General features: G+C 41.4%; 1 protein-coding gene across 26 annotated transcripts; it reads right to left on the bottom strand.

The window, feature by feature from the left end:
* Positions 1–771: 771 nt before the first annotated feature.
* On the bottom strand, positions 772–25,177 carry HCFC2 (host cell factor C2). Of its 26 annotated transcripts, XR_014935262.1 has the most exons (17): positions 24,984–25,177; positions 22,756–22,904; positions 22,465–22,625; positions 21,467–21,675; positions 20,903–20,987; positions 19,760–19,863; positions 19,020–19,208; positions 17,553–17,738; positions 17,034–17,137; positions 15,952–16,114; positions 15,050–15,250; positions 13,813–13,883; positions 13,342–13,389; positions 12,447–12,584; positions 10,132–10,317; positions 8,952–9,237; positions 7,041–7,650 (listed from the first exon to the last, which is right to left on the bottom strand). XR_014935262.1 is itself a non-coding variant. In XM_085518379.1 (16 exons), the coding sequence occupies exons 5-16, from the start codon at positions 20,898–20,900 to the stop codon at positions 1,261–1,263; spliced, it is 1,698 nt and encodes a 565-aa protein (XP_085374505.1). In that variant the 5' UTR covers positions 20,901–20,987; positions 21,467–21,675; positions 22,465–22,625; positions 22,756–22,904; positions 24,984–25,177; the 3' UTR covers positions 772–1,260. The 26 variants fall into 26 exon arrangements, 19 of the variants coding, with proteins under 19 accessions (XP_085374505.1, XP_085374431.1, XP_085374537.1 ...); XM_085518379.1 differs by lacking the exons at positions 7,041–7,650; positions 13,342–13,389 and adding an exon at positions 772–1,298 and having other exon boundaries at positions 20,869–20,987; XM_085518305.1 differs by lacking the exons at positions 7,041–7,650; positions 13,342–13,389 and adding an exon at positions 772–1,298.
* Positions 25,178–25,568: the final 391 nt, after the last annotated feature.

Here is a 25,568-nt window from a genome sequence, read left to right as displayed (position 1 = left end):
TGCAGAGTTGTGATTGGTGCTAAGAAGAAGCTCGAGGTTTGGCAGCTGGATCTGTAGAAAGGGAGTGAAAGGGTGTCTGACTCATTTGCTTGAGATCAGTTGCATCTTTCTTGCTCTTGCCTGCTCTCCTGTGAGCTTAAGTTTAGGAGTTCTCTCAAGTTTGTGGTTTATGAATTATCATCAGAGCAAAGGAGTCAATACTGCTTTGTTTTGCTTTTCCTATACTCTTTCCCACACACCACTCCATGTGGTTGAGGGACAAAGCTGCATTACCTTTGTTCCAATCTCTTCCTGAAAATACAGCTGCAGGAGTAATTGTTTATAGGGTGTTACAGTGCTGATGAAGCACGTATGGCCCTACATATGGAAATAATGGAGGGAACTTGTCTAAATTTATACCAGTCAACTGTAGTTAAAACAACCACAACTCATCCAACCCTTCACATACCTCACCTTCTTACTTGTACGTACTTGGTCTTTAGAAGTAGTTTATATCATAAGTGAGGGTGACCATTTCTGCTATATTCCATCTGCTTCTATAGGATTGCAGTCTTTTTGTTTGTCTGAGTGTTTTGTTTGAACTAAAACAGCTCAAGGCTTCTTTTCAAACAGTGACTATCTCAGGTACCTCTCTCTGACACAGATTTTTCTGCCTTAACTTAATGACCCTTGTGACACTTGTACAGTGGGCCCAGTACAAAAAGAAAAGCATGGAAACACCGTACCTGTAATCCAAATGCAGGCGTGAAGTTCTTCCGTGCTGTTTCCATTGGAGGTTCATTGTAATCTGGTGCTCTGCCTTTATTGGTATTGCTGATGTAAGCATGTTTCTTTGTTCTATTTCTTCCTTGGTTTTGGTCTCTGCTGCACACAAAGTGTTTGGGGAACGTGAGGTGGGACATCCCAAACAGCTGGCCATGCTTATCTGCCTTGTAGCCAAAAATCAGTACGATGCTTTAGAAAGCTGTCTTCCTTGAAACCCCCTCTAAGTCATGTCAGATAAGTGGTCATTTTGAAATGATGCCCACTAATGTTCCATAAGCCATCCATAGGTACAGAACGATGGAGATTGACTCCTCTCTTGCCTTTAGCAGGAGGGGAACATATGGGCCACTGCACATGTACAGGAGCTGCCTCAATGCAAAGCGACAGTGAGCATAGGGGAGAGCCAAGGGTCTTTCCCCAGCGCCTCGCTGTTGTGATGAGAGCTGGCAGCAGCCTTGCTTCTTGTAGCTTCATTCTGTAGAGCGTTGAGTGTGATTAACGTGCCGTTGTCATGCAGACTTGCTGCTTCCATTCTATTTAAAGAGAGAAGACAACTTGCTTGTAAATGACCGCATTCCTAAATCACGCAAGCCAGACTTTTTTTTTTTTTCAGTTTCATTTTGTACCAAATAAAATAATGGAGTTTTTTCACCGAAACGTGAATTTTCTTCCATTTGTAAATCAAAGAAGTCCCACACGTCAGTTGTGGGATGAATAATGACATAAGGGACTGTCTTATATTGAGTGAGTCCAAGCAGGCCATAGGAAGAAGGTAAGTAAGTGTTGGTAATTCACCAGTGGCTGTGCTCATGCTCCTTCTTCCAAAAGGTTTGGTGGAACGAAGGGCGATGTTAGAAGGATGCCTCACTGACAACATGGGCCCTTTTCTCCTCCTTGAAAGTGGTCGCTCCGACTTTCACCCTGAGAATGCTGAAGTCCTTAGAGTTGGAAAGACCCTCTGAGGGTCATCTGGTCCAGCTCCCCTGCAGTGAACGCCACAGCTAGATCAGAGGGCCCAGAGCCTCATCCACATCACACTTAAGCATCAGCACACTGATCCATGTACGTGTTGATTTGTGAATTGGCGCAGTGAGGGACTGCATGCCACATCTGACATGCTGGATGTAAAAAACTAACATGAAGCTCTATGGAAACTCAGTGCAAATTCCACTAAAACTCATAACCACAGCCAAACCCCCTGGGGAGTGAGTGGTTTCTCATACGCACAATGGTCCCCACATTGGTGCCAGCTGCAGCGAGCTTATTGAATTGCAGGCTCCAGCGAGAGGCAGCACACAGCAGCTCAGAGGGAGACAGCGAGCCTGCTCTAAGGAACCTCCCAGGCAACCTGCCAGGGGCATTTCCTGCAGCATCTTACAGAAGTACACAGGGCAGTAGGATACATTTATCAGGCACGATGAGACACGATTTGCTTTTGTATGAAATAAAACTACAGAGGTTTTAAATCTGATGGGGAGAGCAGTGTTCTGCAGGCTGATAATTGAGTCTGTGTGCCTATGACTTAATCTCGCTCAGCTCCTCCAGGATCAGAGGCAGCAGCAGACTTCGGCATATATCTGTTAAAGGGTTTGGCTCCTGGCTAACAGATAGTGTGGGATGTGGCTCAGGACTCACCCCAAAGGCACATTATTGAACCCCATCACTGGAGAGAAGAGCATCACAGTGGCAAAGGAATCCAGGATATGTTGGTTTGTTGCTGGGGCACTCAACTCCTCTGCCCTGGCCACAAATCCAAGCTCAGGCAGATGCCCAAGTACACTATCTCAAACCTCACTGGAGATGTCGGACACTGCCCATTCAGTCTCGCTTGAGCCTCAAAACTCTGCTCCTAATTCCTTAAATTGCATAAAGGTGCATCAACTCAAGCAATGTACAGAGTAAGTAAGTTCCATTCTGACAGAGATCTTGGGGATCTTAAGTACTGACAAAGTCCGCTAATCACAGAATCACAGTGGTTGGAAGGAACCTCAAGAGATCAAGTCTGACCCCCTGTCAAGGCAAGTATCCTACAATGGGTTGCGCATGTAGGTGTCCAGACAGGTCTTGAACGTTTCCATGGAAGGAGACTCCACAACCACTCTCTACCAGTGCTCTGTCACCCTCACTGTATAGAAGTTCTTCCACACCTTAGTACAGAACATTCTATGACGTCCAAGTTTTAGGCTGCTGCTCCTTGTGCTATCGCTACACACCACTGAGAAGAGCCTGGCCTCAACCATTTGCCTCCCCTCTCCCTTCAGATGTTTATAAGCATTTATCAGAGCTGTGTTTATAATAGCTGAGATCGGGCTGCTGGCCATAGACCTGCATAGCTTTGCCAGCAAGGCATCCCTTGCCTTTGGCAGCTATTACCTTGTGTACTTTCTTAGATTGAGGGCCACAAATTCCATTTATCTCTCTCGCCTGAACCTTCTGAATGAAGATGCCTTTTATTTGCTATTTCATATACTGACTTCTTACCTTCCGAAGTGTTTAAGTCCATTCCTTAATAGGGAGGGAATGAAGATTATAGGGAAAAAAAGAAAAAGACACAGCAGAACTTGTAAATTCTATCAACTAAGGGCATAAATATTTTCCATTAACAATGTTTTCCATTAACAGAATTCTATTTAATCTGTATGAAGTCTGTATGAAAATTAGAATGATAGAATGGCCTGGGTTGAAAAGGACCGCAGTGATCCTTGAGTTTCAACCCCCTGATATGTGAAGGTCACCAACCACCAGACCAGGCTGCCCAGAGCCACATCCAGCCTGGCCTTGAATGCCTCCAGGGATGGGGCATCCACAGCCTCATTGGGCAGCCTGTTCCAGTGCATCACCACCCTCTGAGTGAAAAACTTCCTCCTAATATCTAACCTAAACCTCCTCTGTCCCAGTTTCAAACCATTCCCCCTTGTCCTATCACTATCCACCCTCATAAACAGCCGTTTATATGCTCCATTCAAGTACTGGAAGGCCACAATGAGGTCTCCCTGGAGCCTTATTCAAACCAAACAATCCCAGTTCCCTCAACCTTTCCCCATAGGAGAGGTGCTCCAGCCCTCTGATCATCTTAGTTGTCCTCCTCTGGACCCGCTCCAAGAGCTCCACATCCTTCCTGTACTGAGGGGCCCAGGCCTGGATGCAGTACTGCAGATGGGGCCTCACAAGAGCTGAGTAGATGGGCACAATTACCTCCCTCTCCCTGCTGGCCACCCCTTTCTTAATGCAGCCCAGAACACAGTTGGCCCTTCCTGACTGAAGCCTGTGATACCAAGCCAAATCCCAACTCACTGATTAATCACATTGAATTGCATCTACCTCTTTAACAGTGTTCTAAGATGGATGAAAACGAGAGGATTTACACAGAAGAACAACAAATCTGCAGGACCATATAAAGGAACATCAGGGTCCAGAAGCAAGAGGCAACCCCAAGGAACTGGGATGGCACGTGCTCAATGGCCTATTTTAAGAACCACTTGGAAGCAATTTCCAATTGATTACTTTCACCTGCAGCTCACAGCACTGTACAGTTCTGCCAGATACACAAATAACTCTCTCACTATTTGGGACATGCTGAAATTCTCCCGTCTCCCTTTGAAGATACCATATCTGAGCCTTAATTTTCCTTTTAAAGAGCTGCCATACCAACTCGGCAATGACATCATATATTAAAAGCAGATGCTCGTGCAATGCAAGAGCTCCCTCAATAAAGCAACGCCAGCAAATCAAAACCAGCCTCAATCAAGGAGCTTGTGTTTGGGTGCTGAGTCGTGGAACTTCTCTTCCCATAGCCAGCTGAAAACGTTCCCTCTTCTCTGTACTACCCTATTGGAAAAAGCAGATGCACAAAGCACTGTTTACAATGCGTTTGATAGGACAACCACTTTATTACAAAGAACAAACAACGCTTCGAAATAAGACCAATCAACTTTAATTGTACAAAATGTCAGTTTCCTTGTAGAGGTCATTAAGTAACAGGCTGTAAGACTAAGTTCATGTCAAATTCGCTATCCTGAAATATCAGATAACAACAGTAATACTTATTTTATATTCAGAGTTTATGGTGTGCTCTACTCCAAACTACATTCAAAAGATATTGCTATAAGTGCTTTGAAAACACAAAGTGTAGGGTCTCATTCACTCTACTCCCACAAGCACATTCCGACGGTGAAGTTGTAGCGGCATCTGCCATAACGTGGCACGACATCCCCCACGAGTCAAGTAAATCTAAGATATCCCTCATCCCTCCAACACGGCCACTGCCACCACACACTGCAGCTTCTTACCCTTTGTTTAGTGACTCGCGGATTAAATGGATAACACGGATCCCCAAGGAGTCAACATCAAGAGTCTTCTTTAAATTAACTTCAAACCAACAATCAGTATTCTCCTGCTATACAACCGGCTGCAATTCAGGCATGTTAGAAACACAATCCTAAAAACAGACCACTAAAGTGTATTTTACAGCATGTACCACACTTGCATTCGGAAGTAAAAACGGTAAGGAATCGGATTTGCATATGATCACTATTCAACATCATCCAATTGGGACCAAGAAGAGAAAAGTGACATCTAATGTCAAGTCAGCCGGAGAAAGCACACTTAACTTACAAGGAAATGATCCTTTCATTGGAAACGCCACAGTTGTACCCTTTGGTAGCTGTGACACACCCACTGAAAAACAAATTGTGCAAAGCATGTGAAACCAAGTGCAAAAAAAAAAACCAACCCAACTCCACCCAGACATAACCGAACAGATTGTATTCTTAAATAACAACTCTACGAGCACAGCTACCAACTGACAAAACCAAAGCCACAAGTGTTTTCTCTAAAGGCTTCTTTCACAGTACTAATAAGGAAAACCAAGTTATATATTTTTCTAGTTAACAGCTCATGTACAGTAAAATTTCCATGATCAGACAGTGTTGGTGGTGAGATCATACCTGATGAAATGGATCATTTAAACACAAGTCTTTTAAAGCCAGTTAACGTCCGGAAAAATCCTATACATTCATACTACAAACACTGTTTAAAGTGAGTCTGGGATATCTGTCATTGTCATCAACACACGTTTTTTTTTTTCTCTGGAGTAAGACCACGCGTTAGCCCTGTGCCACAATCAACACTACGATAGCAATCAATGGTCCCCAGCACTTTTAATACACTATTATAGCTTGTGATGTGTCACGATAATTAAGGCTGTCTCAGCTCTTCTGTTACAACCCCTACTTGCAAAGTAGCTGGAACTTGGCTATAAAACCTGCTCTGTGTGTGAGCTGCCACAGCTCTCACATCTCAGCGATGCTTCTCCCACCATATCATTTATTTCGTGGTTTGTTTTTGTTTTAAGTTGAGTTATTTACAAACACTCTTAAGACAAATTCAACCAGCAGAGGCAAGCAATCCTACCTTGATGTGTAATGTTTTGGCATTCAGGGCAACATTAAAGTGCAAAGTTATCAACTTCATTGCACAGGAAAGTAATTTAGATTTCATTTTAAAATAAATCTTATTTAGGTGCCTCCATCTACTCACCTAATGACCTTGTCCGACTCAGGCATTTTCCTCTACGCTTTGGTAAACATAGGTTTATATATAGATATATAAATAGCATTTAAAATGTTTACCTTTATTTCACTACTGTGAACGCATTTTGTTTTTCCCACTTAGCATAGGAACGGATCAACCTATTCCTACAAGTAATGCTTGTTGAACTTATCAGCTAGCTAGGTAATGTAAAACGATGCATAGTATAAGATACGGAACTTGATTGGTAAAATATACTGGTAAAGCAAACAAGCACTTAAGAAGATTAACTGGAATAAATACGCTGATAGTTGCCATATGGTATGTGCAAAATTGCTTACCATGTATTCTAAACTTTGGTTAAAACTTCCAGATTGAAGTTGTACAGAAACGTGATGGAAGCAACACAAGTGATTACAAACACAGGAATGAGGTAAGTCAGTAGTAGTGCAAAAAGCAAGCATATGCTAAAAGCAACACATTTCAAAAACAACAACAAAAGAGAATGAATCTCGTGGAAGTTTTCATACAAGACCAGCAAGGTCTCTTGTAAACATTGGTATTGACAAGCTGCAGATCTGTACAACTACAAAAGGAGCGCCCTAAATATTAGTAGTGCATTTACAATGAATTTACACTTCTCTTTTTTTCAATAATGAGAGAAATGATGGAGTTTACCTTTTTCCTTTTAAATTCTCAGGGGGTATTTTCCAGGATTACATTTGTTACGAAGAATAGAAAAATCATTTTTGTTTTTGCCCTCTTTTTTTTTTTTCCCTTTTCTTTCTTTTTTTTTTCTTTTTTCTTTTTTACAAAACAAAACAAAACAAAAAACAAAAACCATATATTAAAATATTTATGTGTTTTAAGTTACTACAGAAGAACTGGAAAGTTTTGCCTTGTACTCAGACACAACGATGAAGAATTTGGTGTAAGACACTGAAACCAAACAGAATTCTCTCACATCCCGTATCGTTGTGAATGACCATCGCAAGATCTGTGGCAATGGCAGGGGCCAATACCTTAAATACCGCTGCCAATTTCTATTATTTAATTTGAAAATAGATACCCTTAATGACATTTTAACTATCGCTATGAAAAAGAGCTGCCAGACAGAGTACGGTTCTCCACCCCAGCATCTTCAGTATCATTCCTATCTGGTACTCAGACCTGAGCAAGGCTATATAACGCCGATGTTTCAAACGTAAAAAAGGTTACATACTTTTAAGATAAAAACAATGCAAAAATAAAATATTTGTAACATTTACAAATAGTACAAGAGTTACATTAAACACTACATTCGAAACTTGAAATGTGTTAACGTTGGCCTCTACTTTGAGCCTGATGTTTTCATATCTGCAAAAAGAAGGAGACACTGTTAGACACTTCATAATTTCACATAGCGTGTGAGGTCAAGCATCTTCAAAATAACTGCTGCACAGTTCTGGGATGCAGATCATGGCCCAAACCCTTGCCATGTAAAAGGGTAACACAGCCCTGGAATATTAAACTCAATACAATTCCTCTAAGTCAGGCTGGATGTGGCTCTAGGCAGCCTGGTCTGGTGGTTGGTGACCCTGCACATAGCAGGGGGGTTGAAACTAGATGGTCATTGTGGTCCTTTTCAACCCAGGCCACTCTATGATTCTATTGTTGATCTCCATCTCAGAAATCACATGTTCCAAGCAAACAGTGAGGTACCCAACAGCACACTGTCAGCTACACCCTGTGCATTGCATCACTCAGACCAAACCCCAAGCAATAGCTCAATGCAAACAAATGGGGTACAAACCAGAGTTCCCCCGGCTCTGCCCCTCCTAACCTCCCTCCATGTTCACAGCACCTCCTGCTGAGCCAAGTCAGCTTGCAGCCAGCAGAAAGCTAAGGCAAAAACGAAAGGTCATATTTCAAAACTGAAAAAATCCAACCAATTGATGGCACCAGGAACTGCCCAGATGACAAAATGGAAACTGGGACTGAAGAATCACTTAAACCCAGCCTGTGCTTCTAGATTATACGCTGCTGTTAGGAGCCACAGTCCCTCTCTCAGCAGTCACTTGTATCTTTGTGCTGGCGCTAGCATTTATGCAGCTGCACAGATGGACATGCGGGAACTGAACAGGATGAAAATGAAGCTTAATTTCCAGTTGGTCCATTCTCATCCCCAACTAATCACAAACCCGTACAAATTCAAGTGCAGAAATAAGATGATAAAACCTATTCCAAATAACTGTAATGCAGGCTTCAAAAAGCATATCAATCACAGAAACACACCTTATGTCACTTTATGAAAAAAATATTCTGTTACAGAAGGGAAAAAAGTTGGAAAAAAAAACTGATTCCACACATGGAACTGGATTCTTATTATAATGAAATCTTGCTAAGCTGAAGTGAAGCCCAGGGAAATCAGGAAGCTTACCAGGATTTTATTATTTGAGGGACAAGGTACGCTTCCATAATCAACATTCACTACTTGCTTGTGAACAAATATCACTGTGTTCAATGCAATGCTAAACTAAACAACCACATTTTCTTAACACTTCCATAAAGAACAACACTGCAAACTGCAGTGCTGAGCAAAGGGTTGGTTCTAGAGCTGTGACCAGCTCTGCCACAGCTACGACCCATTCACATGCTCCACCTGACACTGACATTACCTTGAAGCCATCGAACTTGTGTGGCTGGTCCATAGCCTCTCTCATTCTTTGCAGAAATCCTGAACACTATAGCAGGTCGGGAAGTGTAATCGATGTGAGCGTTTGAAAGCTGGGCAGCAGTCACTACACAAGATGTCTTGAGACCACAATATATTCTCATAAATACAAGCTGATTTGGGTTTTCCTGCAACTGTGTGGAACGTATTGCTAAGTAGGCAGAATACTCTAAAATATTGCCAGAAGGTGAAGCAGGAGGCTCCCAAGATAGATGAATACAGTCTACACTCTGGAAAAAATAGAGAGAAAATGAGATACTATGCAGCTAACCATTAGATATTCAACTAAACACATAAATTTCAAAAATATCTTCATAATATTTACTTTATAATATTTATATATATATATATAAAAGCATATACACACACATCTCTAAGGAGCATCTTAAAAGACCTATTCTGTCACTGTTTCTGTACTCAAAAGAAACAATTTCTTTCTACTGATACTTGTGCAGAGACAACACAGATGCTAAAGGACATTCTGGAAAACAAGAATACTTTGTTTTCTGATTCATCCAAGAGGTAATACAAACAAATGGCACTACATTTTTGAAGTACAGCTTCTCTTGTCATTGTAGATGCGCCGAGTTTTCATTAGTTCAGAAGGATGTCAGGTGACTTGAAACACCAAACAGTAAAACTCATCTACCATTAAAAGAAATTACAAATCCCAGAAAACAAAGAAAAATCTCTCCAAATACTTTTAAGGCGGACTCTGTTGGGGTAGATTAAGAGAGAAAAAAATGCATGTTAGCGTGTCAATTCATTACCCAGAAGTGGCCTCTAATTTTGGCAGAGCCACAACTGTTTTATGCCAAAAGTGATCACTCCTGGGAGGAAATAATGTATCTTATGACTGTATCTTTTGACTTTTTTTATTAACACAGTAGACTCCTACAAAATTAAGAGCACAAGAAAAGAAAATAATGGGGAAAATTATCAGGTGACTAAGATGTATCTTGCAACATGATCATTAAGTATTAAAATATTTCCACTTTAGCAGTTTCTTAAAGCGGATCACATTGGGCAGCATTTATCAATGAAGAATTTGTCACTATTTGACATGAAAAATTTCAATTAAAAAAAAAAACAAAAGAAATACAGCAATTATCTGCGTTTCTCACCTTAGTGATTTTGACTGTTGAAGGAGCTCCAGGAAAACCTGGAATGCATGTCTTGAATTCACTCACTTTACTGAAAGGCCCAACACCGCAGCCATTAATTGCAGCAACTCTGAACCTGTACACTGTACCCGGAAAAAGATCCTGCTTCTTAAGTAACCTGTAGTCTGGTACATCTGCATCTTCCATCTGAAAATACAGCAACATTAGAATACTTTTAAAAGCATTTTAAATGCAATTGTCTAAAAAAATATACAGTGGTAGCAAGAAATCGAGATAAGTTGAACTGAAATCCAAAACTGATTTAACATCTTTGTACTTTCATTGGGTTTTATAGAAAGATTCCGACTGAAGCTCATCACGCACCCACTCACCTGCACACTCAGACATTTAAACTGAACAGCATCACTTGGGAAAGTAAAAGTAAAGTAGCATCTCCAGCTGCATAGCTTATAATTTAATTAGTATACTCCCTTATCCTCAAAAATATTTTTCTTTCAAAAACACTCATTCCAGTAACTAGAGATTATGGTTTTAGGAAATACTAACCACAATGTTTCTAAGGAAAAACACAGTTAGCAAGTTAGTAACAAGTACATTAGGGACACAAGGATGATCACAGGGCCAGAGCAGCTCCCCTGTGAAGACAGGCTGAAGGAGCTGGAATTGTTCAGCCTGGGGAAGAGAACGGCATGGGAAAACACCACTGTGGTCTTCCAGTATCTAAAGGGAATTTATAAGCATGAGGGAAATCAACTTTTTACATGGGTATAAAGAGATAAGAAAAGGGGGAATGGTTTTAAACTAAAGGAAGGGAGATTGAGATAAGATATCAGGGGGGAATTTTTACTGAGAGAGTAATGAGGCACTGCCACAAGCTGCCCAGGGAAGCTGTGGATGCTCCATCCCTGGAGGCTGAAGGCCAAGTTGGATGGGGCATTGGGCAACCTGATCCAGTACTTGATCTGGTGGCTGTCAGCCCTGCCTGTGGCAGGGGGGTTGGAACCTGATGATCCTTGAGGTCCCTTCCAACCCAAGCCATTTTATGATTCTGACATGTACCAGTGTATTTCCATCCTTACCACGTGCACTGATACATAGTTGAACCAACCTACTGAACTACTTCCCTTGCAAATAACGCGCAAGCAACCACAATCTGTATGAACATTGTAAAGTCTGCTACATAAACTCTTTAAAAATGGCATGTGAAGTGTTTTCAAACAAGTGTTCTGTTCTTTGTCTCAAGAAAACCCACTGGCGTAAGACAGTATGTTCAATACGTTCAGCAACTAACAATTTCGTACCATTAATCTTACAAATACATCGCAGAAGAATATAGACAGCCTACATAACAGGACAGCATAATCAGTATTTACAGAAGTAGAGAGAAATGTACTCAGATTGCCCATTAACACACACCTATGTAGCAGAGATTATAATCCCTCACGGGTTTTCTTTTCTCTCATATGCTCCATCTACAAGCAGCAGACCTAAGCTGCTTACTAATGGGTAAAGTGCCGCAGGTAAAGCAGAGCTCTGTTCTGATGAAAGGAAAGCGTGGCTAAATACTTGGCCATTTGGTGATGGCCAGATCACTTGCAAATAAGGGTTTAAGCGAACACTGATTTCTGAGTTAAAAATCAACTCAGACATCTTTGCAAGAGGAATAGCTTCCCGACTGCAGGCACTTCTGGTTATTTAAGTAATCAGTTTTGTTTCTAGTCCACTTAGTCATCATTAATTTATACTTTCACCACCAAAACTACAAATGTTTTGCAAGTTACACATATTTGGTATGTTAATACACAAACTTCTAAGTTTAACAACATAAACTTACAGGAATCAAATACAAAATTCACCCCACCTCCACATCTGATCTTTTAAAACATTCTACACTGCGTGTTATTAGTATTTTTAAAAGATTCTAAGTAAAGATCCTTGAGACAGAGAAGAAACTGACAAACTGCTCTAGTGAAACCACAGATCACAAAGCTCTTTACTGTTCACTTTTCAGGGGCTTGGAAGTTTACTAAGTTGAAAATTCCCTCCTAAGGCTACAAACAGAAACATGGAAAGAATTAGCAACAGCACAATAAGATGTTCCATATAACTGGAAGAAAACAACATAAGATGATGTGTCTGGCTTAGGAAAAAAGTAGGCCAAATATGCCAGGAACTATATGGTCGTAAAATACAAAACTCCTGTAACCATCAATTTATGCTGCAGTACCAGAAAAATCCCATACTTTGTTGTCAAGAGCATGAGCATCGTATCTGAAAACACAAGCTACGTATATCAAAGAAAAATTAGCAGCTACCTTGTTAGAGGCATTCAGAATTTCCTCTGGCAGCAAGTAGAACTGGCTCACCACAGCACTGCTGTTCTTAAAAATTCCAACATCATACCATTGTCGTTCCCTTGATTTCACCGGTGCCGTCTGTCTTTGCGGAGCTCTCTAGTATTTGAAGAACAGGTTATGTAGACCATCCATGCTTCAATATAGTATTAAAAAAAAAAAAATTCAAGATTCTAGAATATGTAAAATTCCTTTTCATACCAGTGACTTACTCTTCATATTTCAAATGAATGTGCATTTATTATTAACATACTGTTCAACACCAACAGGTTCTCAAAAATTTAGGAACAGATCATCACTTAAAAAATAGAGTAACTGCAGCTGGGATGTCATCTCTGACACTCAAGTTGAAGCAGGGAGGGGAAGAAGCTTAAAGCTGTAGAACTAGGAGTGTGGAGAAGCATGTAACCACTCCCAAGCTCAGTGATTAACAGAAGTGTGACGTGGCCATACACCAGCAGCTCTGTCTGGGATTCTGCTACACTTCAGCCCCAACTCCCTGCAGCAAGCAACTACTATACTTGCAGCTCAGAGCAGAGCCTCTGCTGTGGCATGAGCCAATGGCTGTAGAAGGCATGGGAACTGCGTGGATTGACCCAGAAAGACAAGACATCTTTCTTGTTTGACTCCAGGCACCAAAAAAAGCACCTGCATGGCCAGTACAGTCCAGCACAGATGGATGGTGTTCCTGCTAGCATAGAAAAGGGGCAGGAGTGCCAGCTGCTATTGGCAAAAGCACTCCAACTCTTAAATAGCTGCTGCTTCTTCCCATCCTTAGCTCCACTCTTTCAGTGGCAAAAACAGCACCTTGGTTTTGTGTATTAAAATGTAAGCAGGTGAAATAGGAGGCATTTACTTTTTTTCAGGAAGTATTTACAGCTTGCATAGCCAGTCCCCATCTCTTCTAGGGAAAAACATCAATATGTCAGTTCAGTTATGTTTCAAACCTACACATCAGCAGCTAACACTATACCTGATTTAATGCATATCTCATTTTAAATTCAGTTGTGCAGACAGAAGAACATCCCTCATTTGCACATCATGCAGCAGAAAGCCCACTCCACTGTGCCAGTTGATTAAAGTGATTCAACAGCTGAAACACATTCTTGGATCTCCTCCCAGCTAAACAATTGCTACTTAGACTCAAATCTAACCCACACAATACAGTTAGTTTTACAACAGAAAATGTTTACCCCTATATTTTTCACTTCCAACCCTAAATACACTTTATTTCCCCTTGTCAAACAGGCACAGTTAAAGAAAAACACTGAAGAACCTTTCCAACTAAACAACAAAATACAAATTGATTTTGCTTTTGCAGACTTACAGAGGAATGTGAATCATTTGCCTGTCCAGTATTGACCTTTGTTGAAGGCATGAAATAAGCAGTTTCAGCAGCTAGAAACAAAAGGTTACATTGAAAAAGCTTAACTTGTAAGAAAAATTTAACACAAAGTCCACAGAGTTGAACTCAACAGCAATCTACAAGTGCTTGCTGCAAAAGCACGCCTCAAGGTTCTTTTGCATGCAGTCCTATTTATAACCCAGACAACTAATTTTGGCTTGCTTTATATTCACAGAACCTGACACTACGGATAAGCGCACATAATACAGAACTTGGAAGGCAGGTCTCAGAAATTCTATCCTTAGGTGTGACACAATTATGAAATCAATATGAAATATTGTGAACAATCAAAGTATCAGATTGAGCCACATAAGCTGTTCATATGGTGTCATCACTAAGCCTAAAATCTTAACGCATTGTTTCTGACATAAAGAGTTCAGACTGTATTAATAAGAGCAATTAATCTTTTAACAATCCTAAGATATGGGAAAATAATGCTTCTTAAAAATAAATCTTTAAAAATAAATCAAAGCACATGAACAATACAAGGGAACATCAGTACTCTATACTTGTGTTTTGCTTCTGAAAAACAATACTGTTCAGCAAAAATCACATTACTCTGTGAATAGAGATACCATTCTTTAGCTATCACTCAAAACAACAGCAAGCATAGCCTGTTGATTTCCAAGAAAAACAAGATGAGAAGAACTACATATACGTTTAGATTCCGTATTGATGCTTGTTTTGGATATATCAAACAGACTGTAAAGAGGTCACCATGTCTACCTAGTGGTGAGCCAGCCACGTGAGCTGCCATGCTCATTACAGAGGTCAGTTATTTAAAAATCAAGGAAATCCAAGGTTACAAGCAATAGACTTCTGCTGACTAAAAAAAGCAATCGCCGGATGAAAGCGAATGCCACAGAGGCAACAAAACTGCCCACCATGCCTATTTATAAAACAGGCATCTGCATAAAGATTTGAAGGATTTTTCACTTACAGAAAACAAAGTGGTTTACAAAAGTATAAGAATACCCTGATTTTCAGAAATATGTAAATCATATCAGAGATCAATCAGGCTGCCCGAGGTCCTCTGTAGCCCAATGCCCTATCTCTAACCCACGCACTAGTCAAGATGGGAATCCCACCACACTACAGGAACTCTGACGGCCTTAGATATATATGGCTCAAAATACAGTACGTGAAACACATTTCAAACCTTCAGATTTTGAATTGAATGTTGTTAGTGAAGTTTCATCTTTAACAACTGCCCCATTTGTACTTGATGATTCAGTTTTAACAGCCTGCTGGGTTACCGTAGTTTGTGTGCTGGAGACAGTACTGGATACAGAAGCATCAGGAATTACAGTTCGTTTGTCCAAATCATGTAATTCACCTACATTTGCTGAAGTCTGAGGACCTTAGAAAAAGAAAATAGTAACCAGAATTCAATACTGATGATACCCAGTACAGATCTCAACTTAATCTAATGGCTTTAAGTTTCACATAAAAAGGGAGATTTAGATTAGATCTGATTATGAAATCAGTAAGGAATACTTTGAACAAATAAAGCAAATGCTTTCCTTATGTATACAGCTTAGTAAGATCCCGTCTGCATAGTCATAACCAGACATATGTACACAGTTGTATTAAAACTGCTATTTCGTTTGTGTTAGATGTATTCTGTATCCATCTGGTGATGAAAGAATTCATTTGGGCAAAAAAAAAGAAACACCCACACAAATGAACATCAGAGTTTCATAATGATCAACTTCATTGACAACAGTGCAAGTCTCTTTCTCACTCAGCACTAAGACCCAAAATTTCCATGCAATACTTAAATTACACTGAAAAAAATAAAAATGGTCACGCTGCCTAAATTACATAAAAATCAAATATAAACAGATCATGTGCTTGGGCCTGGATTCACCCCCACTGAACACCTCATTTTTCCTCATAACTTCTAAAAATATACACAGTATTAGCTAGCACAAGGAATTTTATAAACTACAAGGGCATCTCAATTAATTTTAGATAGCAAGACAAATAATCTCACTTTATGTTTATTAGATGAATTCAACCCTTGCTTTTTTATTATTTTTTATTCTATAGATAACTTACTTGAAGTACAAGCAGGCAAAAGAGAAGGGGCATTTGATTCTTTGAATCCTGTTACATCTGCATGGTTTTTCATAGCCTCCTGTGTCATCTTGTTTTCAGACCCTGCAGCCTTTTCTTTTCCTTCTATTTTTAACAGTGAGTTGGATGAAAGGGAAAGTTGGACCTACCAAAACAATACATGGGTTAACATGTAACTGCCAAGTTCAGAAACGTCAGCTGCAAACACCGCACGAGAACACTTGCTCAAAAGCAACAAATGACAGTCCTCCAGCAAACACCCTTAGCGTTTTAAACTGAAACAAGCAACCAACCTAAGAGTCCACAGTTTTTTAGCCATATAAAACAAGGACTCAAGCCCTAAACTGACTTAGAAGTACCACTATCCCAGTACAAGCTCACAATCTTATTACATGGAAGCTCTCTGATGCATACATTTAGTCTACTGGGTAGATGAAAAATGGGGACTGGGAGACAGCAAAATGACCATAAGAAAAACTTTCACCCAATGCTCTCCTGGTACATATCTAAGATTTCTGACATTAGTGAAATTCACAATACTTCTAGGTTTGTTTTCTGCAAGAATACATTATTGATTCCATGCAGATCTGAGGGCTTACCCAACTAAGAAAAAGCCTACAATCCTAAAATTGTGATCCCCTAGCCAGAGACTTTCCCCTCTCTTTCCTTCAAATTGGCAAAATAGTTTATTATCTAAAACTGCGTGAAAACCCTATCAATGAAGAAACATGCATTACCCTTCCTGCTCCCCACATTAAACTCATGAACATTTTGTGGTTGTAAAATATTTCTACTGTTAACAGGCCCCCAGTTAGCATTCTGGAAGTCAACAGAGTCACAGTTTCCTTTACACATTAACACAGAGGACTTTAAAGACTGCATCAACAATGAAAATTAGATGATCATAAGTAAACAAGCACTTCAGGTGCCTTCTTTATTGTCTGATTTGGGAGTTTCTTAAGGTCTAAAGGTATGCAGGGGTTTTAAAAACTGGGAAAGTATTTGGCAGTTCTCTCACTTCCCACACTACTTTGCCATCTCGGTGTTTGCCAGTTTACACTTACGTTATTAGGAATGACATTATTTGCTTGGCTGGGATGATCCACCTTCATTTCTGGGCAAGGGACACTAGGCAATGATTGTGGACTTTGATGTAGAGAAGAACCACCTTTCAGGTAAACAAAAGCAAATTCCAATTGGTTACACAAAGCTTAATATTATGTTGGGTGGAGTCTATTCCAGTAAGCAAGAGGGAAACATGAAGTTGCTTAAAGGATGACTTGGTTGTTAGACTGAAATGAAACTGCATGGCCAAACGGTCAGTTAAAATCCCTTCCTCACTGCCTGCTCACAAACAACCCAGCACTGCACAGACATCTTCAGCATTCAGATAGCTGACCAGAACAGACAGAGACAGGTTAAAGCTGAGTTTTCTGTAATTATGACACATGTATTTCAGAAACAGCCAAAGAAATAGTCTCTCAAAACTATCTTACTTTTTAAAACAAACTCGTATTCATTACTTACACAAGTACCTACTCTGACTTTGCCCAAGCAATAGCATAAAGCGATCTGATGATTACCTTGTGAACTCAGCACTGATGTCTCAGGAACCCCAGTGCCAGGTGTTCCAGCTGCTGATGGCACTGGTGAGTCAGCATGTAACTGAAGAAGGTATCCTTCAACAGTAGGTACTTCATCCCATTTCACTTGGAAAGAGTTGGTTGTAGCTCTAATCAGCTGGACCTGTGAGGGTGCTGGAGGTTTCTCTACAAGAAACCAGGAAGACATAGATGCCATGTTTGAAATTGCTCTTTTAACAGCTTAAGAATTATCTATGTAATGCGAGCAAAACCAAGAGTTCCCTTTTCACTTATGTATGACATAGACCAAAATAAGAAGGACACAATGTCAAAAGTGCCAAGTCAAGCACATAATTGCAAACTGCCATTCCAGAGCATTCAGAAATGACGACATTTTATGCCTTTTCTTAGGGTTTGAACAGCTGGGTTTTCTGCTGCTGGTATATCTTTGGGTTGTGTAGACATCACGATAGGCGTTACACACATAAGAGATCCTCGTCTTCTCCTAGAAGACTGGGCACAGCTCTAACTCCTAAAGCTTTACATATTCCTGGAAAGAATTCACACAAGAATGCACTTCCTTTTGGCTTGCTTTTTATAGCTGAAGTGAACTTTCCCTCAAACTTTTGCACAGGCTGAAGCCCAGTCATGACCCAGTGCCAACAACCTGCTCTCCTTGCTTGCCTTGATGCCTGACTAGGATGCACTCTTCCCTTACTACTCCTTTTTTTTTTTTTACTCAACCCCTTCAGAGGCAGAAAAACAAAACGGTAACAAAAAACCCGACAAAAACATGTTCTCCACTACCCTAAATAATTCAGACTCCATTAATTCTGTGATTCTGTGTGATTCTGTGAACTCACACTTCTGCTTGAGTAGACAGGAACTCCCACCTGAAAGTACTATTCTAGTCCCCTTACTCCCAGTACTAACTCAGGGTCCTGCTATCAAATAAACACCCATCATTTCAGCTACTGATGAGTGATCAGTGCTCCAAAAATCCCTTCTGCCCCAGAGCAATTAGGTCCTTTCTCTGATTCAACAGTATCTTTTAGCAGCCCAGGAGATGAAGAAGCAACAGCAGCAGCAATGATCTCATGAGAAGGAGGGGTTTGGAAAAAAAGTAGCAGCAACAGAAAAGATCACTCTCATAAGAGACGTGAGGAACTCTGAGTTTGGGTAAAACATCCTTTAGAACCTTGTTTCTATCAACTGTGGCATGCAATACAGAATCTAGCCACAGTGTTCCTCCAGGGGCTTTAAACATAACTTTTTATTACTATTTTTTTTCTTTCAGTTTGATCTAAAATTGTAGCCTTCAAACAACTGACTGCCAAGTACAGTTCATGGGAATATGCTTTAAACCTTTGTGTTTGCTACAGCTTCAGAGCTTCTGATCATGACAGCTTCCTACACATTAATAAAACACAGAGCATTGAACTACTACTTTATTTATCTCTGACTCACCAGTATCAAGGTACCAAAGATCTTTGCAGCAAACTTGATTGTTCCAAGCTTTTCTGTAACCATCTCTACCACTCCAGATATACAGTCGAGTGCCAACTGCTACAGCACAGTGTCCTGCTCTTGGCCCTGGTAACAAGTTACTTTTGTCTTCGTGACAATCTGAGATCAGGCCTATCCATTCTGTGGTATCTAGCAAATGAAACTCAAAAAACTTAGTTTCTAGACATTTTTCAAAACTAGTTATACATTTGTTAATACACTTCACTGCTCAGAGAAAGTGGAAATCAATTATCTCTGTTTTTATAAAGACTATATTTGCATTTTCGATATTACAGCAAGAAGGTCACTTTCCAATTAATTTGCAAGCTACGTTCAACTAATACAGAATCCATTTTCAAATACAACAGCAGGGACAGTTCCATTGGAATTCAGAAAAAACTCATGTCAGGATCTGTCAGTTGTGTCCCACTATAAATGGAGAAGTACTACCTATGTTCATACATCTTTAGCACTACATAATAAAGATCTGCATCAGCAAAACTGCTGAACATTCCAAAGGAAAAGAATAAAACACAAAAACTTCTTAATGAAGTTGAAGAAAAGGGTTGTATCTCTGTAGTCAGCTGGGTTTGCAGCTGTATGTCTTCAAACTTTTCTCAGCATCTTCAGTGCATTTATTCTATTCTGTTAGGAAAGCATCAACTCAAAATGCCCACTCCCAGAAAGACAGAAACACTAACCCAAATTAAGATAAGCAAATGAACCGGTACATTTCCATTCACCATCATGAGTAGAAATTTCACCTCCTGCTGACTGTGGAACCCATCCACCAAAAATATACATTCTGAAATGAAAGAAAAGAGGGAAGAGGGAAAAAGAAAAGCCAATTAACATTTCCAGACCTGCTGCATGTGCTCTCTCAAACTAGGACAAAACAGAAAATTTCCAGTGCGTTACAGTTCTGGTTCACACCAGATTGTATGGGAGTCTTGCTGCAGACATCTACCTTTTGAAAGCTTTGAGTAGGTTAACTGATTAAAAACAGAACAGCCAAACAACAAACTCAAACAACTTCACAGATACAGAAGTTACTACTTCATCTTTTCACAAACCACCAAACTGCTGAGACTCTCCCAAAATCATGCATTTACATGGAATTTCTACACTTTCATTGTAGATTTCTCAGTAAATAATCCTAGAGTTAGAAGGCAGGTATCTAAGTTGGGCATCAAAACTTTAAAGCACAATGCAGGCTACAACCTAATAAAACTTTATATATTAGAAAAGAAAAAAGCTAAGCTCCTGGCTCAGAAAACATGAAGTTTTTTCACTTCTCCCCCATCTGTTGCCTCTTTCTCCTCACCTTGGCTTTTAAAGTGAAATGAAATGGACTGAAATGCATGTCCATTTTGTTGGTCCTATCTGACAAAACAAGCCATCATTAAGTGAAATAATGAAGAACAGACCCCCCGAAAAAGCTGTCCACAAAAAATACAGAATGGTTTTGCCTAGAGCTCATTCTTCTATTTGGGCCAGTTACTTTGTGTAGGTATCTCCTTGTCGCAGACAGAGAGGCACTGAAGTTGGCTCCTGACAGAGCCAGCTCAGGTCCAGCTGATTCTGCCCCAGAATGCACCAAGATGCATCAAGAAGCTTGGAAAAATGCCTGTGGGTTGAGCAGACCATCCTGCTGTATGGAAACACTGACAGTTTCATAACTCTAAATTGAAACTAATACTTTTAAATTTCCACTGAGGTAGAGTAACAGAAGCAGAGAAGCACTCTACAGGGCTGACGGTTTATACTGAGCAGTAGTGGATAAGCATCGTCATTCTCCTACTAGGTGTACCTTTCTATAGTTGAGCTTTTAACAACAGACATACTTGTTTCCTATTACATTGGCCGTATGGAGACTGCGAGGAAGTGGTACTGTCCCTTTAGTTTCTGGTCTTGACCAGGTCATGGTTTCTAAAAGAAAAAGAATAAAAATCCTCAAATAACTTACTGCTGTGTATTTTACTGCCTGGGGTTTAGGTGGGAACATACCTCTTGAATTCAACTAAATAAAATTTCACCTTTTAAGGTGGCCAATTTAGAAAAGAAAGTGCAATAACACGCACTTAGAGCTTCTTCCAAAAAAACACACAAAATTCTCAACAACTGTTTTTCAAAAGGATACATTAAACCCATTTTCTTTATGATTATTCAATGCAGTTACCACAGTGACAGTCTTTAAAGCGATCTCAGACAGCAATCTCACAGCATAACCCAAATCAGCGAGGATAATAAAAGCAAATAATGCTGCATCTGTCTCATTTCAAAAATTACACAAGGTTCACACCGCAGTGTAATTCTCAATAGCACTGCAGAATGCCATTAATCCTCATATGCTTTAATTTCCTCGTAGCCAGTGAGGTCACTGCACTTCTACTGGCAAACAAACTCACCTATGTCAAGTTCCCAGAGATCATTAAGCCGACAGCCACACATCCCTCCGAAAATATACATCTTTGGAACTCCCAAATCTTTTCTGCAGTACACAATGGCCGTGTGTGATTCTCGGGGAGATGGCAAGATCCCCTTTGTCACGGGAATACTCCAGCCAACAACTCCAGATCCATGCTGCAGCTCCAGTTCATAGAAATCATTTAAATATCTGGAGAATTATCAAGGAAACATGAAAAGTATGCTTATTAACAAGACTTTAAGTGAGCTTTAAACCCCTGTTGCTTCCACATATTACGACTTCTGCCTTGGAACAGTGGAGAATTTTAAAATCCCAGAATATCTGACAGCAATATGGGCATTACCTAAACAAAACTAATTTAAAACATAAAATGAACTATGGTAGCTTCTTGCCTCTAAGACAGTAGTCTTTCACATTGTAATTCATGCACTATGATTCATCACAAAAGCATTCCAAACTGGCAAACAATATTCTTAGCCAAAATTACTACATATGGAGAAACTTGGAATAACTGCAGAGCTGTAAGAATTGCACACGGGATGTTCAAGAACTTCTGCAATTCTAAGGCAACAAAGGTGAAAAGAAGCTGCTGCTTTTCTGATGTGTTCAGGCTGCCTGACAGACAATTAGCCATGTGTTAATGTTGGTAAGTTATTTTTAGGTAACTTCTGAATCTTGGCACTCACTCCGGATACCTCTTGTTTAATGAGTTTCAAATTGCTCAGTGGATATAAGCATTCTCAACTGTAGGTCAACACAATATTATATTTCAGTGTCATAGAACTTCTTACTGATCATGAGGGCAACTCCAGCTGTTACTCTGAAAAGATTTTAACCCTTTTCCACAGCATTATGTTCACCTTACAATCAGTGCGTCATGCAGGACAGTCTCCCTAGAACGTTCCTCTTCAAAGTTGTTGCATCTAGTCTTTTTTTGTTGCCCTTTTTAGTCATTGAGATCAATCCAAACCAGCGTACCTGGGAACGTTATTATTTGAATCCTCACTTTCATTTGCCAGGCCACCAAATAAGTAGCACTTGTTACCATATAAAGAAAAGCTGTGGCCTAGTCGAGGACAAGGCGGTGATCCAGTGGAAGGAGCTTGAGGTTTTACTTTCTTCCAGAGCCATCGACTTGCCTTAAACAGAAGAAACGCAAAATCAGATACATCTTCATTCGTATCACAGCTGGTAATGTAAAATGTGCTTATTCCTAAGTATATAAATGAAGCACTCCACAAAATTGGAACATTTTCAAACATCTCCTACCTGTAATTCATATAAATCATTACTGTATCTTCCATATTCAACCATTCCTCCAAAGACCAGTATTCTGGTACCATCACAAACAAATCCATGCGCTGCACAGCCTGGAGGAATATCTCCCCTTACAGCAGGAAGGAACCACTGATTTGTAGCTACAGTTAACAAAACAGAAAAGAAAAAAAAAAAAAAAAAAAAAAAAAAGATTTAAACACTAAAACACAGAGAAAAAGTGTATTTTAAAACATCTCTGCTGTCTAAATAATTACCTTTACCTGTACATGACGATGAATGTGCTGCTTAACATTATGCCTTAAAACAAAACATCGGTAAATTGATTTGAAATACTTAAGAAAGAAAAACAAAACAATAAACAAAACAGACAAAACAATCTCCCAGCACCTCTGTGAAACCAATGTTACTCAGTATATGAGTCTCAGGTCACCAAGACAGCTACCGAGGGTCATACAGCAATTTAATAGACTTGCTGACAAAAAAAGCTAACGAGAAACACGAGTGCTGTTCCACACAAAAGAGACAACTATACTAAGCCAGAGCACCAGTCCTAGAACAGGCATTATCATAGCTGCAGCAGCGTGGCAGTGTGCCTGGACTTAATAGCCCGACTGAAAAACTAATTACACAATTCTGGGACCAGTGTTTGTATCTACCAAGTATGGCACTGAGAAGAGAGAGGAGACACACAGAGGCAGGAAAGAAAAACCAAAACTGGCTGTTACAGTAGGATGTTGTTGTTTAAAACATAGTGGAACTAAGGAATTACTGGAAATATTGCATTCTCCTTTACCAAAGCTATTTTTCACGACTTAAGAATATGTGAACTTCAAAGCTTCTGGTGGCCACTGCGGCAGGGGATTAAGCAGTCATCCCTGAGTGCCAAGTCTCTGGAAGTCATCCCACCCACAGCAGGAGCAACGGGTGCCACCCCATGCTCAGGCAGTTCAGGTCACAGCCCCACACCTCAGCCAAAAAAGGGTCAGTCTGAACCAAACATCTGCCTGGGGACTGCAACAACTGACTTGTGTCCCTTCTTGCCATTGCAGAAAAGGGGTTTACACCTTTGGAGTCTGGGCAGAAAAATAAAAATATGAAGTTAAGACTCACTGAAAAGGCACCTTGTTCCAAAAGGCATATAAAAGGTGCTCCAAAAGTAATGCCTTCTGTTTTATGATGCTGGCCCACAATGTCAGAGGTGGATGTTGGTAGTAGAGGTTGAACATTCCCACCAACACCTAATCACATTTTGCTGCCACGTGACAGATGGCAGCAGAGGGACAGTGACAGAATAGAGCCTGACATAGAGATGTGTACAAAGCAAAGGTGCGTCACTGAATTCCTCCATGCAGAGAAATGGCACCCATTGACATTCACTGACACTTGCTGAACATTTACGGACCAAACAGTGTATGTGAGCACACTGAGGTGGTGGGTGGTGAAACACTTGGTCACCTCTGCCGGTGCAGGGTTTTTATGATCACAGCATGCAGGCTCTTACTCATCAGTGGCAAAAATTGTCTTTTGAAGCTGAGATTTTGCTCTATCAAATAGCATTACTGTGTTCTTTGCATCTGTTGCAGTTTCCATGGAAATAAATAAGAGCCATTACTTTCAGAGCAACCCATGTTCATACCTAAAAGCTCTATTTGGATTACTTGTCACAAGAACACGGTTAAAAGACCCCTCCCTTGCCTCCTGGAAACGTGACCAAGTATGCTTTAACACTGCCACGGAAATAACAAACTCCTTTCTGAAGCATTCGGGGAGGACATTTCTGAATGATTCCTAAAAGTCGGTGAGTTGAAAGCACAGCCCGCACGCTGCAGCCTTCATGTTATCGGCACACGCCACTAGCAGCCAACGAGAAGCAGCTCGCAGAACACCGCACAGCCACCTGACTGCCCCGCTTCAGGCCCACAGCTGAAACCGCACCGAAGTTTCCCAGCCGGCACCAGGCGGGCACGGCGCGGCTCCCGGAGCCCAGCCCGAGGCGGGCGCTGCTTTTCCATCCAGCAGCCTCGGTGCAGGGCAGGAGGCCGCGGGCAGCGTGAGAACGCCACCCCCGGCCGGGCAGCGGGCCCAAGCTCCGCGCCCGAGCCCTGCAGGGCCGTGACGGCGCCGCAGCGCTCGGCTCTCGGCCGCCCCGCCGCTCCCCACCCCCGCCCGCGGTGGGGCCGCGCCCGCCGCTCCGCTCCGCTCCGCCCCGCCCCGCGCACCCGTGTTGTAGACGTGCAGCTCGTCGGCGATGCCCTCGTTGCCGCCTCCGAAGATGATGACCAGCTCGCGAATGGCGACCGCGCGGTGCCCGTGACGGGAACGCGGCACCGGCCCCGTGAAGGAAGACACCCGCCTCCAGCTCAGCCCAGCGGCGGCGGCAGCCGCCATCTTAGCGCTGCTCCCACAATGCACCGCGCGGCCAGGACAGGCCGCGGGGAAGGATGGAAGGAGGAAGGGGCAGCGCCGAGCCCGCGGGAGGCGGTGGGGCAGCCGCCGTGGGTCACGTGATGGCGGCGGGGCGGGCGCCTCACGGCCCTGAGGGGAGCGGCGGGGCGGAGTCGTCCTTCCGAGGTGTGTCGGAGGCTCCTTGTTAAATTGGCAGCTGCAGTGTGTGCTGAGCGATAGGCCGTTGACTAAGTGTGTTCCAGTGTGTGCCCGTTGCTCTGTTCACTTGACAGAGCACTTGACTCTGTCCTTCATCAGGTTCCAGCCTTACCCTTTCACAAAGTCTTGGCTCTCAAAACTGGGCTAGGGCTGTCCCATCCATAGTGTCACATTCTTCCCTCCACCACTTTCCTACCACC

The sequence above is a fragment of the Coturnix japonica genome, chromosome 1 (genome assembly GCF_054131305.1).
Source record: "Coturnix japonica strain WE chromosome 1, WE-NBRP24, whole genome shotgun sequence".
Lineage (NCBI taxonomy): Eukaryota > Metazoa > Chordata > Aves > Galliformes > Phasianidae > Coturnix > Coturnix japonica.
The sequence above is the reverse complement of the archived record's forward strand: the minus strand, read 5'-3'. Positions and strand labels throughout refer to the sequence as shown.

Bases quoted from the DNA above. Each gene is read 5' to 3' on its own strand.
- HCFC2 (XM_085518305.1), bottom strand. From the start codon at position 25,152: ATGGCGGCTGCCGCCGCCGCTGGGCTGAGCTGGAGGCGGGTGTCTTCC. The intron at 13,884-15,049 runs GTTTGAAATGTG...TTTTGTTTCTAG, and splicing joins ATTCAATTCAAAATCTGAAG to CTGCTGAAACTGCTTATTTC. The intron at 12,585-13,812 runs GTAAGTCTGCAA...TTCAAATACTAG, and splicing joins CAAATGATTCACATTCCTCT to AGAGCTCCGCAAAGACAGAC.